Source organism: Heloderma suspectum, chromosome 9, assembly GCF_057233095.1.
Source record: "Heloderma suspectum isolate Gila_16-S chromosome 9, 16-S_ref, whole genome shotgun sequence".
Lineage (NCBI taxonomy): Eukaryota > Metazoa > Chordata > Lepidosauria > Squamata > Helodermatidae > Heloderma > Heloderma suspectum.
This window is the reverse complement of record NC_139466.1, coordinates 11,466,809-11,486,588: the sequence shown is the minus strand read 5'-3', so window position 1 is coordinate 11,486,588 and position 19,780 is coordinate 11,466,809. Positions and strand designations below refer to the sequence as shown.

Genomic DNA, 19,780 nt, shown 5'->3' with positions numbered 1-19,780 from the left:
TTGGAAAGAGGCCTCCAGTGTGCAACTCAAGACTGTGGTTCTGTTCTCTCATTCCTTTAAAGCTGGAGAAAAAGAAAGGAGTGTAGCAGACAGTTCCATGGCTACATCTGAGCAGCACACCTGGGCTTCAAGGGCTCTGCACAGTTCTCCCCTCAGGGCTTCTTTCAGTATTGTATTTCTCACCTCTTAGGGCCTCTTTGCATATTGCCTTTTAAGGTGTACACCTAAGATGCTTCAAGTGTATGCCTAAAACAGGAAGTGAGAATGCAGCAAATGCATGTTGATGACATGGGTATTACATGGGAAGGGCCGGGCATCAGAGCTTAGCATTGTTGGGTGCATCGCTTGACAAGAAGTGCCAACCCCCAGAGCCCCTGGTCTAGATCCTTCTCCTTGTTATCTCTTCCTGTTCACCTGCTCTCAAAGGTGTAAGCAGCAACAAGACCTAGGAGGAAAAGCAGCAGCCTTGCTGTCTCCTTCTGGCCAATGAGGTGGATTGGGCCCAGAAGCAGAGAGCAAGGAAACAGGTGGTGGCAGAAATGGTGAGGAGAAGGAGTGGGCACTCAGGACATCTTGCCCAAGGACCCCACAAGATCTAGAGCTGGCATTCCAAGCAGCTACTCTTGTTGAGTGGCCAGAATTAGCCGAGGAGGGTCCCTTTTGAGTGTAGATCAGGTGGCAAACCTGAGAATGCCTTGTATAATGTACGAAACAGTATTGTTTTAACAATGTAGGTGGCAGATGTTGATTACATTACAGATGTAAGTGTAATGTCTGGAAAATATCAGGTATGTATATTAGATTTGCACCTCCAGACCTTCCCTCTACATAAGAACATAAGAAGAGCCATTTTGGATCACACCAAGGGTCGAGCATTCTGTTCAGCTGTGGCCAACCAGCTGCCTATGGGAAACCCACAAGCAGATCATGAGTGCAACAGCACTCTCCTGCCTATGTTCCCTAGCAACTTGTGTACATAGGCTTACTGCCTCTGATACTGGAGATAGCATAGAGCCATCAGGACGAGTAGCCATTGATAGCCTTCTCTTCCATAAATTTGTCCAATCCCCTTTTAAAGCCATCCGAGTTAGTGGCCATCACTGCATCACGTGGTAGTAAATTCTATAGTTTAACTATGTGTTGTGTGACAAAGGACTTCCTTTTATCTGTACTGAATCTCCCACCAATCAGCTTCATGGGATGTCCCCAGGTTCTTATATTACAAGAGAGGGAGAAAAATGTCTCCCTATCCACTTTGTCCACACCAGGCATAATTTTGTGCACCTCTATCATGTCTCCCCTTACTTGCCTCTTTTCTAAGCTAAACAATCCCAGATGTTATAACTTTTCCTCACAGGAGAATTGCTCCAAGCCCTTGATCATTTTAGTTGCTCTTTTCTTCATACCCTTTACCAAGTCAAGGTATTGTGTGTGTGTGTGTGAGTAATGTTAAAAGCCATAAACAGCATGGAAGCCTCATCCCCCAAAGCCTGTCTCACCCCAAATGCCTGGGGAGGTTTAGTCAGCAGACTTTGTTCTGTGCCATCTTTGCATCAAGAAACACCATCTTGGAGTAAGGATCTCAGAGGGGCTGCTCCAAATATCTGGAATCCCCCTCTAAGCAGAGGTAAGAGCAACTGTCCCTTCACTTTGTTTTCTCCAAAACTTATTTTTTAAAGGTGGCTTTTGGTAGAAGTATTCCGTGTGATTGTTTAGCTTGAGTATAGAACTGTTTTGATGTTGTTTGCTTTATCTCTATTGTTGTGAACCGGAAAAGCAATATATAACTATTTTAAAAAATAAATAAAATAAATATATGTCTCAGGTTTGCATCTGTCCTTTTTGAGAACACAAGGACAATTATTTGGGGGCATTTTGTCCTCTCCAGTCAATTTCCTACACACATGCCTTTAGGGGAAACATAGTGTCAGAGGCATTATTTACTCTATGCTGTTTAAACTAACAGCAATTTTGCCTTGAGTTTTGCCAAGTTCTGCAGGGTGTGCTCTGTAAATAACCAATGCAAGAATGGAATGCAATCTACAATGATGCACAAATTGTGTTTGTTATTAAAACTGGCAAGCACTGCCAGTACTAAAAAGTGTAAAACAAATGTGTCCCAAACTACTCAGTTATACAAAACCAAGTATCCCTGACCGATCCCTAATTTTCTTGAGGTTAAGAGCCATTTCTTGTACAATCCCCATCAATGAGAGACACAAAATCACAACTTCATTTAACTTTAAACATCTGCTCTGTGTGATGTGGAGACCACACATGCCTCTGCATTCAACATCCATCTTTTACATGTTTCACTCCTTGTAAAATATCTTTTGCTCCTGGGCTTAGACTTTATATAGGAAGCATTGGCCAAAAGCTGGCTTTGGCAGAGCAGCTATAAAGAACAGAAAACAGAGGTCTCTAGTTGATTTATATTTCTTCTCACTGAGGTACTGTCAACTAAAAATCAAATGCTCCAGATGAGTAGTACTGCTCCCCTGTTCAATGCTTTAGTCTGGAAGTACATGATACGGAGAGTGCAGAGCTTCTGCTGAAATGCACGGCTCAGTGATAGAGCAGAAGGTCCCACATTTAATCCTTGGTGTCTCCAGTTAAAAGGATCAGGTAGCAAGTGGCGGGAAAGACCTCTTGCTTGAGACCCTGGAGAAGAGCTGCCAGTCAAAAATACAATACTCTGACCTGGGTAGGTAAACAAATAGACTGACCTGCTATAAGGTAGCCTCCTATGTTGTCTTCTCCACCTTTCTCCAGCAACACTACAAAATGCATGACGTGATGCCATCACACTCGAAGTCCTGCCTCCATAAGCAGCAGCAAATTAAATGGAGCAGAGAAACTTGGAGCTCTGATGACATCATGTGATGTGTTCATACGGTATTGGGGAGAGGAGTAGAAGGACATGCAGGGCTGCTATTTTTTGGCAGTTGCTATTCATTCTCTATGATGGATAAGTCAGGGATGGGCAACTCTTGGCATTCCAGATGTTGTTAGGCTGCAACTATCATCAGTTGCAGTCCAAAAACATCTGGAGGGCCACAAGTTGCAAATCTTGTTCTTCGTCCATGACAAGCCAGTTGGTATGTGAACTGGATCTCTGTACGTGTGTGTGTGTGTGTGTGTGTGTGTGCATACCTGTGTGTCTGTCTATCTATCTATCTATCTATCTATCTATCTATCTATCTATCTAATCTGGAGCTTATGCATATGTATATGTGTGTGTGTGTATGTGTGTAGGTGTGCGCACACTTGCACACTTGTGTATGTGTGGTGTATTCACAATGGTAATGAAATATAGTTGAATAATTTCTTTCTTTCTTTCTTTCTTTCTTTCTTTCTCTCTCTCTCTCTCTCTCTCTCTCTCTCTCTCTCTCTCCCAGACAGATAAGCTGAAACAGTCTTTTCTGTGCACTCCACTAGTCTTTATATCTCAATTTCCATTGCCGATTTGTCTAACATATTGGGGATATCAAAAATATTGCCGAGCGAATGAAGTTGGGCCAGATTTATGGCTGCTCACAGAGATCTACTTATGCAACCCTGATGCCTCATTGTCTTATGCTCTGCATCATCATCATCTCCACACCTGTACCAATGATTAGGCTCTTAGGCAGAATATAAATTTACTGGGACAGATTCCATCCCCCTTCAATGTCTAATTTGTACACAGCTGGCAACACACCCAGCATATGTAAAGCAGGACGGGGAAACGTGGCCAGAGGGCAATTTTCCTGTGTCAGGGAATCCTTTAACAGCATAGAAATGGCAAAGCTAGGGAGCTCAGCTGTATCCAGCCCCTGCATCTCAGAGCTCATGAGGGAAGATGGTTCAAAGAAATCCACAGAGGACCCCTCCTTAGGCTGCAACCCTAAGCACGCTTCCCTGGGAGAATGTTCCATTGCATTCAATGGGACTCACTCGTGCGAGTAGTCATGTATAGGACTGCACCATAAGGGTGAGAATGACTGTCTGGACAAATTGCCCCTTAAGCCTGATTCTCCCTGCCAGAACATCTACAATTGGGTTTTGAACCTCTTTCAGCCTGAGGGCTGAATTCCATTTTGGAGAAGCTTTTGAGGGACACCTTCCAGTAGTGGGTGGGGATGAAGACCAAGGCAGCAGGGCCATCAAAAGGGCAAAGGGAAAGGGCCAGCAGACCAGCAGATTGTAGCTTCAAGCTCTTACTGCTGGCAACTCAGCCTTAGGAGAGGCATTTCAGCTTTTTAGAAAACAGGAGGGGGAAGTGCGCAGAAACCATCAAACCATCAGTGCTCAGCAGAAAGGGGTGGTGGTGCCAAGGAAAAAGGGGCATGGCCATCTAGGGAACCCCAGAGGGCCAAACTGGGACCCCACGAGGGCCGGATGTGACCCCCGGGCTGAGGTTCTACACCCTTGATCTCTTTCTCCTTCTCTCTCTCTCTCTCTCTTAGATGTTGACCCAACTCTATCTAGTTGGGTCAGCATGAAGAACTACCTGTAGCTGTTTTAGTTTATTCTTTATTTAAACTGATTTCAATCCCACTTTTCTAAACAGTCTTCAGAGTGCATTGAGAACAAACACAAAATGATGTACGCTATTTAAAAGAAACACATAGCAGAATTAGAATAAACCACTTAATTAAATCTGGAGCACAGCAGCATCTCACAGTCATGGTCTGCTGAAACTGGTGGGTCTAAAGAGCCCACCTAAATACAGAAAGAGAGGGAGCCTGGTGGATCTCGCCAAGGAAGGCATTTTACATTTTGGGTACCATCATGGAAAATGCCCCATTTCTCATGCCTAACCACTGTACATCTAACGGTGAGATTCTATGTGGACACAGAGCTGTTGTCCTTGCTCCTTGCCTGGAGCGGCCTTGATTCTCCTTTGTTTTACATCATCATGTCTCTACCCTGCCTTGCTTTTCCTCATTCCCGGGACTTTACCTCCTAACTTGGCAGGAGTTCGGTCAGGGCCACCTCCAGGTTGCAGGGCCCTTGGTGTGCTATCTTCTGGCCAGCCTCCTCCTACATCAGTGCCCCCCACCCCCATATGTGAAACTAGGCTAGCTGTGCTTACCAGGTGGTGAGCGGTGCTGGAGTGGATGGGGCTCCTTAGAGCTCCAAGGGCTTGGAGTTGCCATGGAAATTCCTCACAGTGCCCTGTGAGTGCTCTGGCCCAGTGTTGCTTTGGGGCAGGGGGAGACAACCTGGTGATCTCCAGATGTTTGGGACTACAACTCCAAGAATCCCTGGCCATTGGCTATGCTGGCTGGGGCTGATGGAAGTGGCAGTCCAAAACATCTGAAGGGCACCAAGTTGCTTATCCCAGCTTCAGGGCCTTGTGGGAAATTTACTTGGCAGCCACATGGCGTAGGGCAGGCATCAACAACGGGCTCTCGGCAGCTGCCCAAGCATGCTGGGTGCTGACGCCATCTCTAAGCTAGGTCAGATAACGAAATTTGCCAGAGAGCGATTCTTATGGCAGTTCTGGGCCTTGAGTAGCCACAGGGTGAGGAACGAGGAGCAGTGAAGCCTGCTGTTGCCCAGGCCAAGCCACAGCCTGACCTTCAAGTCGTTACAGTCCTTTCTGGCCTAGTGGAGCCAATAGGATATCACAGCCCAGGGAACTCTCTGATTTGCTCGGCAGCAGTGCACAAAGATCTGAAGGTTCAACTTCTCAGCTCTTGCTCTGGCTGCTCCTGACAGAAGGTTTGATTTATTTACTCTTCTGTTGAAAAAGGCTCATTGTTACTCATTCTTCAGACAGCAAAGGGCTAGGTTGCTAAGTTACTGATATTTGACATCATATCCTTCCCAAGGTGTTCCCACATTTGACAGACTCGCATGATTTACTAGAGTGGGCAGCTTGCTCTTTGCTTGCCCAGTGACGTTAGAAAAAGCCATTTGAAATTCAGATCATATCCTCTTCCCTCCACCCAAACCTTCATGACCTCTTCACAGCAAAGCCTCAAGATGCCACAGGAAAATATTGAAACCGCTCATGGGCTTTTAGACATATTTGCACCCACACTAGATGCTGCGCCAATATTTTTCAAAATGCAGGTCTCGCCCTGAGGTTCTTCTGCTGTTCTTCAGCATCCCTTTATATATCAGAAGAGGAAGCAATTAGTGGGGTGGCATGGAGGGTGGGCATGGTGGGATAAACCTATTAGTAGGCTAATTTTGCTTTGTGAACAAGTCACCTCAGCTATGCCTGCTTTGTATTAAGTCGATTAGTGTTTTTTCAAATGGTACGAGAAAGGTAATACCGCATATAATTTACTCAGTCAAGGGCATTTTCACCTGCTGATCAATTTACATATTCTCCAATGTCATTAGATTGAAGCTAGTCATCAGAAGGAAAGAGGAGAGAATAAATTACAGACTTTTGTTCATTTAACTCTAGTCATTTTATTCTAATTATAGGCAGGTTTTGTTTTGCTCAGGACTATGAAGCTTTTAATTACTATCACACCTGTCCAGCTATTTGTTCAGAATGATGGAATGCATGTTCCTAACTAGAATGCTTCTGTTCTTGGAGTGGATATCTATTGAGACTCTCGGAGTTGACTTACATATTACAGCCCCCCCCCCCCCCGGTTGCTTCTCTGCACTGGGTTGCAAACACATTGCTTACCATGTTGAACTTTGCACTGCATAGAAAGTCTGTCCCCAGGAGTTTCCAGCACTGATATAAACACTGGAATATCCAATGGGGCACTTTCTCTTCTGCTCTGCTTATACTCTTGTGCAAACGATGGGTCCCATTGACTGTGTTGTGAAAGGGGGACCCACCGCTATTGCAAGGGAGATTTAGCACGTCCTAGGGGAAGCCCAGGAATGAGCAAAAATGCTAGTTTCTGGAAGGAGGCAGGTCGGCAGAACTCCCTCATGCAAGCTCCACTGACCTTCCTCCTTCCAGAAACAAGCATCTCAGCTCATTTTGGGTTGCTCTGGAAGCACTAAAGCGCTGTTGCACAAGCAGTGGTGGCTGCTTGCACAATGCAAAATCAGTGGAATGGAAGAAAAACAGTGGGGCAGAAGCGCCACATTGGATTCTGCCCAGACGTTCCATGTAATGTCCAGTCAGTGGCCCTAAGTGTTTGTGATTTATGTATGTATGTATTTACTTATTTATTTAGAGTATTTACAACCACTTACATATGGTAATTTCAAAGCAGCATCATAAAAACATAAAAATATAAACACCAATGCATAGAATATAGAATATATCGTTATGACATATCCATAAGATGGTAGGCTAAATGACACAGGGAAGGCTGACAGATGTGTCTTCAACATGCAGCTAAAAATAAAATTGTTAGCACATCTCAGGGAGCAGATTATACTGCATAGTAGGGCTGTGCACCACTTCGGCCCGAGGCCTGAACCCCGAGTCGAAGAGGGCTGCTTTGGGCCACTTTGTGCCCCTTCCGAGGCAAAACAGAGGGGGTACGAAGCGGCCCAGAGCAGGTCGGGGGCTTGGTGCGCTTCGGCCCCTGGTCCAGCCCCTCCACACCTCCAGATCCTTACCTGAGCCACCTTCTTCTCTCTACTGCTGTGCCACCCTGCCACCTCCTGAGGCCTGGATGCGCAGCGACTCTTCTTCCAGGGAGCCAGCATTTTTAAAATGGCAACCTCCTGGAAGTTCCAGGAAGTTGCCATTTTTAAAATGGCAACTCCCTCCAAGAACAGTTGCCTCACGCATCCAGGCCTCAGAAGGCAGCTGCGGGTGGCAGTGGTGAAGATGGTGGTGAAGACAGCAGCAGCGGGCAGCAGCGGAGGCAAAGCTGATGGCGGCAAGGGCGGTGCAAGAGAGAAGGCGGTGGCGGCAGAGGAGGAGGCGGTCCAGGTAAGGAGCTGGGGGGTTGCATGGGGGCTTCGTGGGGGGAACCTGCTTCAGGTTCGGGGTCAAGGTGGGTCTGGGCCCCTCCTAATCTGCCTGAGTTGGATCAGGCCCACCTCAGAAACCGCAAAGTGGCTTCCGAGTCAGATCGGGGCATCCCTGCACAGCCCTACTGCATAGTGGGCACCACTGTGCTAAAGGACATGCTCTAAGCAACCTTGGAGCAGATCTCAGGAGTATGTGGCAGCCTCTGTATGGAGGAGTTACTGTACAGAAGCATTTTTCAGAACTCTCTACGCAGGGGCTGTAAAGTATACCTTGGTTCTCTCCTAGGTCAAATGTGTCAAAAGCATGATGTCTTGGGTTGGGCTGGATAGATTAGTAACTACACTAGAGTGTAAGGCCCCAAACAAACATGAGGCCCTTCAAGTAGCAGAATTATTGGAACTAACTCTGTGGAAAGAATCGAATGGGGAAATGTATGGATGTCTTCCTTTGAAGTCTCAGATCTTCAGGGCAGGACTTTGGGACACAGGTCCTGCCCTGACAGCACCATCTAAAGAGGGTCCCCCTCTAGTAGTAGTAAGTCCAGAGTTTCGAATTACCTAACTGCACCACTGCTCACAGGATGCAGAAGATGGACTTTCCTTTAGGACCAATAGTAACTTTATCTTGGCCACACCCTAAAGTTTAGGACATGGTCCAGGGAAAGTTGCTATTGTCCAGAGAAATCTGTCCATACCACTTTTTATTTCCATTTCTGACATGCACTCCTAAGTAACTGGGATAATTAGCCGAGGAATAGAGACTATTCATATTGTGAAGAGACAACTGAACATCCTTTCAAATCAATATGCATCATAATTGTAAGGGTTTTCTTACTCGCTGCCTTTTTCACTTGCCAAGTGCCTTTATATTCTTATTTTGCAGGGTAATTATGAACTCTATGCAACTTGTTCTGTAAGAGTAAGATGAGAGTAGAAATGGGCGAGATTGCCCAAGCTGACCTCAGATTAACTTGGAAATGATCTGAGACCTCCCTTCCATAATTTGGAGGGTAGAAAATTGAGCTATCTCATTTGAATGACCTGGATAACCTTGACCTTTAATGACAATTGAAAAATGACCTGGAAAAATGAGCCATCTCTTCAGTCCCTTAATTTCCCCCTAGTGAATGTAACTGACTGACATCACTCCATTACATTCAACAGGGAGAAATGTAAGTGGCTGAAGGAGCAAAAACAAAATGTAGGGTGAAGAAGCCCATTCCCTGTGTGATATCCACAGGAGATAAGCTTAATCTTCAGCTTTTGCTCATGCCACTCAAGACGGGACAAAACTTTGCAATCCTGTGTCATCTCTGGCTACCAAAGTAGCCCAGCCCAGCTTCAGAGACCCTGCAGGGAGTGTCCAGGGATGGGTTGGACCAGGAGTGGGCAATGGTGGTCTGTGGTCTGCGTGCCCCCCATGCCCCCCCAATTGTAAAAAACAAACATAAAAAACAAAACAAAATGGCATCCAGAGCAGCCATTTTGAAGCCTTTTTTGACCATTTGAGAACAAACTAATTTTAACCCTTTTGTCACTCTGTAGCCACTCTGGATGCCATATTTAATCCCCCCCTCACCACTGGGGGGGGGGAGGTGCAGTCCACTAGGTGGGTGGAGGCAAAAATGGCTCCTGGACTTCCAAAGTTGCTCACTCCTGGGCTGGAGTTGCTTACTCCTGGCTAACAAGACCTTGCTTGGCTCGGAGAGACCTAACATGTGTAAACCAGGAAACCTGGCAATTCTTTGCCAGGTCAGATTTTTTTAATTCAAACTGAGAACTATTCAGGGTTTTTTAAAGCATACCTCTTCTTTGGGGTGGCCTTTAATGTGTCCCCAACATTCTTTTTCCAGGCTTGGCTCAGGAAAATGTCACTGCTGTCTCTTGATAAGCGTAACACCATTAATACATTTTCTGAACAACCATTATCCTACTGTTATAGAACAAAATATATTCTACAAGTGGGACCTGTAAGAAAAAGTTGCAGCATAGAGTGCTCCTGTTCAGGGTTTCAGCCTGCCAGTCATGCCCTCCTCAAAGATAGGTTACCCCCCCCCCCCGATTTTCAGTTGTCTTTGCAACAGTCAGCTAATGTTTCATAGCCACTGACTATGTTCAGTTGGGTTGTTTTTTTTCACCACCCCCTTTAGAGGTTTCCCCCCTAAAGATGCTTTGTTCTACTGCAAACCTTTGGGATTCCCTTGTGTGTATGGGTGGTACATCTTTGACTGCCTAAAGATCTACATTCAGAGAGTGGGTTTGCTGTTAGTATATAGGCTTTATTCCATTTTAATGCCACTCTTCCTCCACAGAGCTCAGGCTGAGATACATTTCCACCTCTCCCCATGTTATATTAGGCTGTGGGAGAAGGATTGGCTTGAAATAACCTAGCAAACTTCATGGATGAACAGGGATTTGAACCCACGTCTTGGGCCTAGGTTTACTTCTCTATCCACTGCACCATGTAGGCTCTCCAGTGTCATCAGATGGGAACATTTCAACTTACCCGTAATATTTCCTCCACGCAATTGGAGTCATTAGGAAGGCTAACCTAGAAGGAGGGAAAATGAAATATGTAGTCAATCCAACAGTAAATAACCTTCGCTGATAACATTGTCTTCCATCCCAAGGGCAGAATTCAATTTTGGACGAGCTCTTGGGGGCCGCATATCCATGGTGGTTGGGGATGAAGGTAAAGGGTGTGTGGCAAAAACACCACAAATACCATCAGATTGTAGCTTAAAGCTCTTACTGTCAGTCACTAAGCTTCAGGAGAAGTATTTCAACCTTTTAGAATGGGGGGGGGGAACCTGTACAAAAGCCAGGAAGCCAGCAAATGATTGGCAGTCAGTGGAAATGGGGTGGGGCTATTTGGGAAACTCTGGAGGGCCAGACTGGGACCCCAAGTGGGCCATATTTGGCCCACAGATCTGAGGTTCAACAATCCAGGCAAATAGGATCATTAAGTCATAGGGCTTCTTCACACAGAGCTTTTATCCTGCTATTGAGACTGCTCACTCATAGCAGTTTGCAGGCCCTTTAGATGACATCATAAAACTCCAGGGCATTTCCTGCACTAAATGACCTTTATTCCATTTTCAAATGGGTTAGAGGTAATGAGCTATCAAATTACGCTGCTTGTGTTCCACTTGAGTTCCCTCCATGAAAAAGGACAAGCCGCAATAAGAGGAGCTAGACCACAGCACCATCTAGCGGCTATATAATGAAACACATGGAAGACTCAGATGAGGGCGTGAAGGAGGGGGAAAAGGAAGCACACGTAAAGGGAGTATGTGGTGATCCTGCATTTAAAATGGAAGTGGAAAGCCCCGTTTTAAATGCGGGATTTTAGGCTGGGGTAGAGATGCTATCAGCAACAAACACTTGCATTGTACACAACACAAAGCATCACTTTTCAGTATATCCATGAAGAACGTCACATAAGTATAGGGATGTCAGAGAATTCCGCGACAGATCTCGGTGAGGCCGAATGCCAGTGCATTCGGCCCCCCAAAATCCATCACGGAATGAAGCCCCCGCCCCCCCAACCCACAAAAGGCGCACGGGATGAAGTCCCCGCTGCCCCCAACCCACAAAAGGCGCGCAAAATGGAGCACTTACCTGCGGCCGCCATTCGCTTCCTCTTCATAGCCATGATAGGCTATGTAAATACTTACGTAGCCTATCACTGCTAACGCCATTTGTGTCCCTGCAGAGGCCATGATAGGCTACGTAAGTATTTACATAGCCTATCATGGCAGGGGGGGGGAAAACCCAGCATACGCAAATGGCGGCAGCTACCGCCATTTGCGTACGCTGGGGTTTTTCCCCCTGACGTGATAGGCTATGTAAATATTTACATAGCCTATCACAGCTCAATACAGGGACACAAATGGCGGCGGCTATGACAGACGCCATTTGCGTCCCTGCAGGGCTGCCCAGCGGCCAGATGTCCGGCTGTGGGCGGCCGGAGCTGGCCGGCGGCTCTGCAGCTTGGCTGCGAAGCGGAGCCGGCCGGGCAGGATTCCGGGGGGAGGGACGGAGCACCTCCCCCCCACCGCGGATTGCCCGGCGCGGAGCCAGGTAGGTGTTTCGTACATCCCTACATAAGTAGCAAATCAGTGTCCTAACATTATGAATTTTAAGAAGTATTTTTAGTGCTTTTAGGTTACTGCACTTTTATTGCTGCTGGTTTTATTTTGGTTTTATGTGTTGTAGTGTTTTTACTCTTTGCTGCTGATTTAAACTTGGTTTTATTATCTGCTGTTTTCATTCACTGTTTTATTGTTTATATTTTATGATTTTAATGCATGGTACACCACCCAGTTTAAAAGTATGATGAATAAATAATCAATAAATAGTTTCCAATCAAAATCAAACCCGCTTCATAAATGGAGAGAAAATGTTCCCCAGTGCCTTATGTTTACTACTCTCTTCTAACTTTAAAAAGGTTCCTGGCCCATTTGTCTATGTTAATTTACATAATTTAAATATGTCCATTGAGCTGAGGGTTTGAAATAAGGCAAAACCTGTATAAAGAATGATTAAAAAAGATCTGCAAATTGAAATAATATCTTGAACAAACTTATTTCCCACTTCCAAATGTATTTTTTAATAAAAGGAAGGAGTGTGAAAGAAAAAAAAAATCATATTACTATGTTGGATAGGGACGGTGGTGAGATTATATTAATTGTCCAAGGTGGAGGCTGCAAAATGAGTGAGTCCTTTTTGCTACAATGCATAACTTAAAAAGCCGAAGAAGTCTGGGTTTCAACTGGATTTTTACAACCCCCTTTAGTTACGTTTCTAATTAAACCACTTTGATCTATTGATGCCGAGAGACATTGCTAAATCTATTCACTGTTGGGGTCTCTGGACTTCCCTGAAATTTGGAAATCTCTTCGATCTGAATGTGCTTATATGTCACACTTCTTAACTGCTCACTAAAATCTAAAGAAGAGAGACAGAGATCCTAAAATAACTCAGTTCCATTTGATTTATAAATCACATTAATTACATTCAACATTTCTAGCAGTGTACAGCCCAAGTTCTAATGCAAGATCTAATTAAAGAAAAGTGGAGAGTCTTTTAAAAAAACTACTCTGCCCCCCTCCCCAATGCACACACACTCACACAGGCACAAAACAAACCGCTGGAATTGTAACACAGAAGTAACTGTTTAGCCTCAAATTAATGAGGCGCTCTGCGAAGCAAGAATGTCTATAAATCCCTAATGAGGATTTTAAACACATTAAAACTTCCTAATACAAAGTGTTTGCTTTTGTTTTTTATCCAATAACAAATAAGCCAATAATTTTATGCCTCTAAATGACACTATTAACTGTCATGGCATGTTTTATTTGACAGTCACTCCATTCAAATACAGTAAAAACCAATTAATTTGCCTGCTGCGAAATGTTTCTTGATAGCTTTTATGTGGGCTTCCCCCCCACCGCCCCCTGGAAATATATGTAGGAGGTCAGTGGAAATGCCGAGTTTCACTTTAAAACACAGTGCAAAAAGCTATAGATTTTCTGTTTAGTTTGCATTTCAAATGAATGGTAAGATAACCTCCAATTTTTGGAGGTTCATCTGTCATATAATGTCATCCTGAGAAGTAAAGAATTCTAGGATAATCATTTTATGGCTAGTGAAACAGTCCAATGTTTGAGATGTGATCACTGCAAAATTACCACTTGGTTCTTTCTTTGAACACTGGCCAGCAACTGAATGCTTAGCCTTCCCTGCTTTGTTAACAGCCTTGGTAACCACTTCCCACCCTCTGAAACACAGGGGCATAACATTTATCCTTGCAAATTAGTTTTTAAAGTAGTACCTTCCATCTAGGGATGGGTGAAGATTTCGTTTCAGTTCTGTTTTAATAAGAATTTGCCTAATTCGCCAAGTTCTCCATATGCGAGACCAAAAGAACTTGAGATTTAAAAGATTCAAAAGTGGGAGAAACCAAAGCTGACATATTCATCCATCCAGGCCCAGGGCTTTGAGTGCTGAGCTCTTTAAAATCTGGGTTTGAATCCCTGTGTATTTAGCCATGTTGGTAGTGTTGAATTAGTGTTGCCACTTTTTTTTCTGATAGGCTCCTCATCTTTATTAGCTATATGGCAGGCAGGCACATCATTCTCCTCTCCATATTGGGAAGAACAAAATATATTGAATCGGGATGGTGCAGATGGGTGAGAACATCATTTCAGTTGGGTTTTGTTAAGAATTTACCAAAATTCACAAAGTTCTTCATATTTGGGAGAGAAAGAACTTGAGAACTTGAATGTGGGAGAAAGAGAAACTGACAGATTTGCCCATCCTTACTGTCCCCCTCTGGCTGCCCCTTTTCTTTCTCCGAGGCACTGCAATACTCCTTCCCCAAGGTAGAAAAGATATTATGATACTATCATGGTTGAGTCTTCTGACCCTTTAGATAGGCAAGAGGGACCATAGCTCCTTAATCTGTGCTTGAATCTGTGCAGAGAATGTCCCAGGTTCCCTGGCATCTCCTGTTGGAGGACTTTGGGTAGAAAGATGGGGAAAGAGCTGTACCTAAGACCTCAGAGAGCTGCTGCCAGTCACAGCAATCAGTACTGGGCTAGATGGACCAATGGGCTGTCTCAGCTTAAGGCAGGATGATATGTGTGTAAGGATTTATTTTATTTATTTATTTAGTTATTACATTTCTATATCACCCAATAGCTGAAGCTCTCTGGGTAGTTTCCAAAAGATAAAACCCTTAAAAATGCAATATAAAACATAATATAAAAACCACTTACATACATTTTATTTAAAAAAAAACCAATTGAAAATAAACATCCCAGGACTAGTTAGAACCTTATCATATACTGTCAAATGTCTGGGAGTGGAAGAAAATCTTAACTTGGCACTGAAAGGATGACAATGTTGATGCCAGGTGGCCTGCACTGGGGGGAGTGTTCCATAATGTGTGTGGGGGGGTCACCACTGAAAAGGTCTTCGCTGTTGCCATCCTCAAATGTCCCTTGCAAGAGGAACCTGGAGGAGGGCCTCAGATGACAATCACAGTGTTCGGGGGCGGGGCTCATAATAGGACTACTGTCTTGTTTTCCACTAGCCCATTATCCAAAGGGCAAATTTCTGCTTGTCTTGGGTGAAACAGTGTTGTGCTGAGCATTGCAAACAGACTGGTTAGCTGTTATTATTACATGGAATTAGGAATATACTGTTTTATGTAGTTTGAGTTAAATATAATTCTTTGTTAAAACTATGGCATGTAGCTAGTCTCCATCCAATTGCTTAGCTGTAGGGTGAGCTGTCTTTTCCTGCCGTTTGTTTCTGATAACCCCAGATACTGACAAAATATCGAAATGCATGGTGCCTGTTAGAAGAAGCCAGAATGTTCCTGGTCTATTGTTGTACTATCCTGGATCACATTGCATACAGTGGCTAATTTCCCAGTTAAATTTCCTTATAAGAATGGAGACAAGGTTGGGTTCCATATGGCACCTTTCTTTCAGGGAGAAGGCAGAGAGGGACCTGGATTTCCTATATTAGGAATGACAGTATCTTGCTATGGATCTCCCATAAGTTAGAGATTTCTACCCATTAAGAACTCTTGGGCAAGAAATTAAGAGTGCAATCCAACAGGACTCATGCCCAATGGATGGAGGGATCCAATCTCCATCTGCAATCAGATCTCCTCCTCCATGGTCATAGCACTGTCTATGGCCATACAGGAACAGATCTGCAACATCTTACAGCTCCCCAGATGTTCTCTGGGTAGCTATAGGTTTGCTCTCTAAATTAGAAATAATGATTACGTTTTTTATTTATTTCTTTGACTGCAATGTTATGTTATTTAAGCATGTTAAATAATACACCTAACATCTTGGTTAAGCAAACCTCTGTATTATGACTGTTGTGGATTCTAGGCTTATCTCATCCCACATGAATGTCTGTACCTTTAGTCAAGACATTAAGCAATAGTTGGCTAGCCCTTTAGGAGAGCTAGGGAGCAATCGTATCAAGATCAATGGTTGCCTCCGACCCCAGGGGCGACTGCCTATCCAGTGCAGGGCAGGAGGAGTGGATCTCCTCCTTGCTCCCCCAGCCCTGCTTTCACAGCTAGACAGCTGGTTTTGGCTGTCTAGATGTGGGACCTCAGAGCGTGGGAAGCAGCAGCTGGATGACACATAGGATGTGTCATAGTGGATTTCTGACTTCCCCACCCTGCCCTGCCCTGCCCCTGGGAACACCCTGTTTTCACCACTCCATGCTGCTCTTATGAGTGTGGAGTGCAGGGCCGATCCGTGCTGCCTACAAGGCAGCTCAGGAGGGGGTGGGAGTGGGTACTCTGGGAACTGACCTTAGAGCATGGGCTCCGAGGTCTGTTCCCAGGAACTGACCTATCCTATTGCCATCTAGCCACTGACTAGAGGCCTTAGGATTGTGCTTTTAGTTGCTTGGAATCTGGCAGATCTTTAACTCATTGCCCCTAGATAGATCCGTCAACCAAAGCAACTACTCATCAGTACTAATTAGTTTTTTCTAGTGCTCATTCAATAGATGGTGGCACTTGGTTATCTGCAGTGTTTTAGGATGGATTTGGTCCCAGAGATAAAAACTGGAGTAACTACATCTTAGCTGTTTTACTAAGTCACCCCTGTGGTGTTGATAAGGAGAGAGGTAAAGAGTCTTGAAAAGATCCCAGCAACATTACAGCGACAGCACAATCCTATGTATCATTACTCTGAAGTAAGCCCCACTGTGTTTAATGGGGCTTAATCTCACAAAACTATGCATACAATTACAGACAAAAGCATTAGTTCTCAAACTTTATTTTTCCCAGACCACTTGAAAATTGTTGGGGGTCTTGGTAGGCCACTTTTGTTGTTGTTTTGCTGTACAAATCAAAGCTCTTATGCGACTTACATTTTAATAACATTTTTTTTCAGCACAATCATCAGTATCGAAACCAATGTCATATTAAGAAAATCATATTTTTTCCCTAAAAAATGACTAATAGACTGTGCCAGCACTGAAAAATCACAGGCCCTAGGGTAAGGCCATAATTAGGAATGGATGAAGCAGTCTGTTTCCAGTCCATGCCAGTTTCACGTGTCGTCTGTCATGGCTAGGGATATTGGAGAAATCCACAATGGAAATAAATGAGTCTGGATTTCTATGAACCCAACCAGAAGATTCCACAGTGGACTGGCTTTTCCCAAGTCGCATGGATTCCATGAAGTTGCAGACCAGTTTTTTTTTCCTTTGCAGAAGTTTACACAAGTTTAGTCATAGGGAAAAAAAAAAAAAACAGCTGAAAATGCACATTTTCCCCACAGGCCAAAGCATGAACATGCATATTTTGGGGGGATTTGCACATTTTGGGGAGGATTTGTGCATTTGAGGGGGGATTTCTGCATTTTCACAAGTGTGAATTTGCGTGAATGTGAATTTGTGCAAATTCAGGAAATTGGAAGGAAACCAATTCTGCCAATGAATGGACCATAGAACAAAAGGCACTTGACAATCCACAAAACATAGACAGAACAGATTTTACAAAACCCATACGTCCATAGTCATGACTGTTGCGCCCAATTTCCACATCAGTTTGTGAGTTTAAAAGCAACAGACACGAAGTATGTATTTTCATATGCAGTTTTCCCTTACTGTTTTGCACCCAAATCCCTAATATATGCCTTTTTGAACACAATTTTGAGACCAAAACTGCATGTAAAACTTCTGAGAACTGCACAACCCAAAGAATAACTGTGTTCTGATTCTCATATAAGTCTAAGAAGTGTGAATTATGTTGGTTTACTTAAAAATGCAGGGAGAATGGTATTTGTTAAGTGAAACAACAGATTTCATATTGGTGTGAAAATATCTATGGCCATTTTACCACCTATCCATAAAGGAAGCTGGTGGATTTATTCAGTAATGCATCCCTTTGCCTGTGCATAATTGTTGCTGGACCCGCCAAAGAAGACCAGTAGTTCTTTCCAAAATCTATTGAGGAAAGAGTGCCAAGTAGTGGGGTGTGTGTGTGTGTGTGTGTTTTTTGCACAGACAATGTGTGTTCACCAGACGTGAGACTGTGACAAATCTAAGATCGTAAAAGCTCTTTGCAACTCTATTAGAACGCTTTCCAACTGTTGGGCTGTCCAGAGACAGATCGGTTTTTAAGTGGAAATCCCCATTTATATCAAAAGAGGCTTCAGCTGGCAAGATCTCTCTTTTTGCTGGAAAACTTTGAAAAATAGGCTGCAAAATGCAAACCAGTTGCTACAGAGAATGGCTCTGTGCAACTGAGGACTGATAAAAAGGGCAGAGAATGTACTTCTGTTCTTTAATGCAGCTTAAATTGACAGTCAGTCTAGTCACTGTCAGTTGAAATCTTTCTGATGGGGGAATAAATTAGATGGCTGATCTGATTTTAAAACAAACAAACACACAAACATACAAAGATATGGCCTTTCTGGAAATGTATCAGTTATAAAACTCATTGATGCATTTCCAGAGGGGTGGTCAGGTTAGTCTTTTGTAGCAAAATCAACAAAGAGACTTGTGACACACTAAAGACTAACAAATTTATCATGGTATAAGCTGTCATGGACTATATAGTCCACTTCATCAGATGCATGATATGTTGACTTACAAGTATATATACAAACATGAAGGGGGCAGTGCAAACAGTGAGGTCAGAGCAGAATGAAATGCAGGAAGTACAGACAATGATAATCACCTTATTAGCAGTGGCTATTCACATAAAAGTTGCTGGGTGATAACACACACATCCTTTCATTGCAGAGCTGATTAATACATGTAGTGTATAAACCTCCCCCCCTTTGTTCCTATTCAAGCCATTCTACATAGCTTAATTTATCCTACAACTCTAAACAGGCATAGGGTTGCACCCTTAAGAACTGTTTTTCTATAACAATATGTGGAAAGGTCTATGGACTAAATACATGCTTTTGGTTTGCTATTCAAGCCATAGGAGATAGAGTTGAACTGATGAATTGTACCTTGATGAATTGTAGTTCAGCTGATTTGTGCTGAAATCTGTTTTTGAAGTTCCTTTTGTTCTAGAATATCAGTGATATCAGAGAGTCCTCCTGGGAGGTTGATAAGTTCCCTTACTAGGGATAGGAGAGGGATTTGGTTCACATTTTAATATGAACTGACCCAATTTGCACTGCCTGAACTAATGTGTGAACTGAAATGCAATTATCCTTCAGTTTTCACACTTAAGGCAGTACTCCAATGAAAATACATGTGATAGAGAAAACAAGTGTATAACAAGGCATATATTAGATATACCTAGATATTAGACAGCCACTGTGGTGTAGTGGCTAGAGTGTTGGACTGGGTGTCAGGATATCTGGGTTCTAGTCCCCACTCAGCCATGGAAGCCCACTGGGTGAGTTTGGGCCACTTACAGACTCTCAGCCCAACCAACCTCACAGGGATGTTGTGAGGATAAAACAGAGAGGAGGAGGATTATGTATGCCGCCTTGGGTTCCTGAAGGAGGAAAAAATGTGGGATATAAATGTAATAAATGTAATGTAAAGTAATATATTAGGGGAAACTGCTTGCAAAAAATGTGTTGATGAGAGAAAATATGTACAAAAATGGATATGATTTTTTTAGGTATACTCAAATGCATGTGTATTTTCATGAGCACTTTAAAAACATTCACAAACTGATGCAAAAATGGGATGGAATAAACTCATGCTTGAAAAAAAATAAACAATATAGAAAGTAAAACAGACATTTTCTTCTTGCCTTGACAAAATGGCTGTTTTGTTACTGATATGTTGTGGGCCTCTCTCCTTCGACTCTATGATCTAATCCTCTTATCTTGATGGCCCTTTTGTCCAAGTAACACATTCTTGG

General features: G+C 43.7%; 1 protein-coding gene across 1 annotated transcript in view; it reads right to left on the bottom strand.

The window, feature by feature from the left end:
• The window catches only part of AFF2 (ALF transcription elongation factor 2), a 574,244-nt gene that overhangs the window by 222,082 nt on the left and 332,382 nt on the right, over nucleotides 1-19,780 (bottom strand). Inside the window, exon 4 of the mRNA XM_084813687.1 lies at nucleotides 10,400-10,444. Coding sequence (XP_084669813.1) covers nucleotides 10,400-10,444 — 45 coding nt within the window. The remainder of the gene's footprint in view (nucleotides 1-10,399; nucleotides 10,445-19,780) is intronic.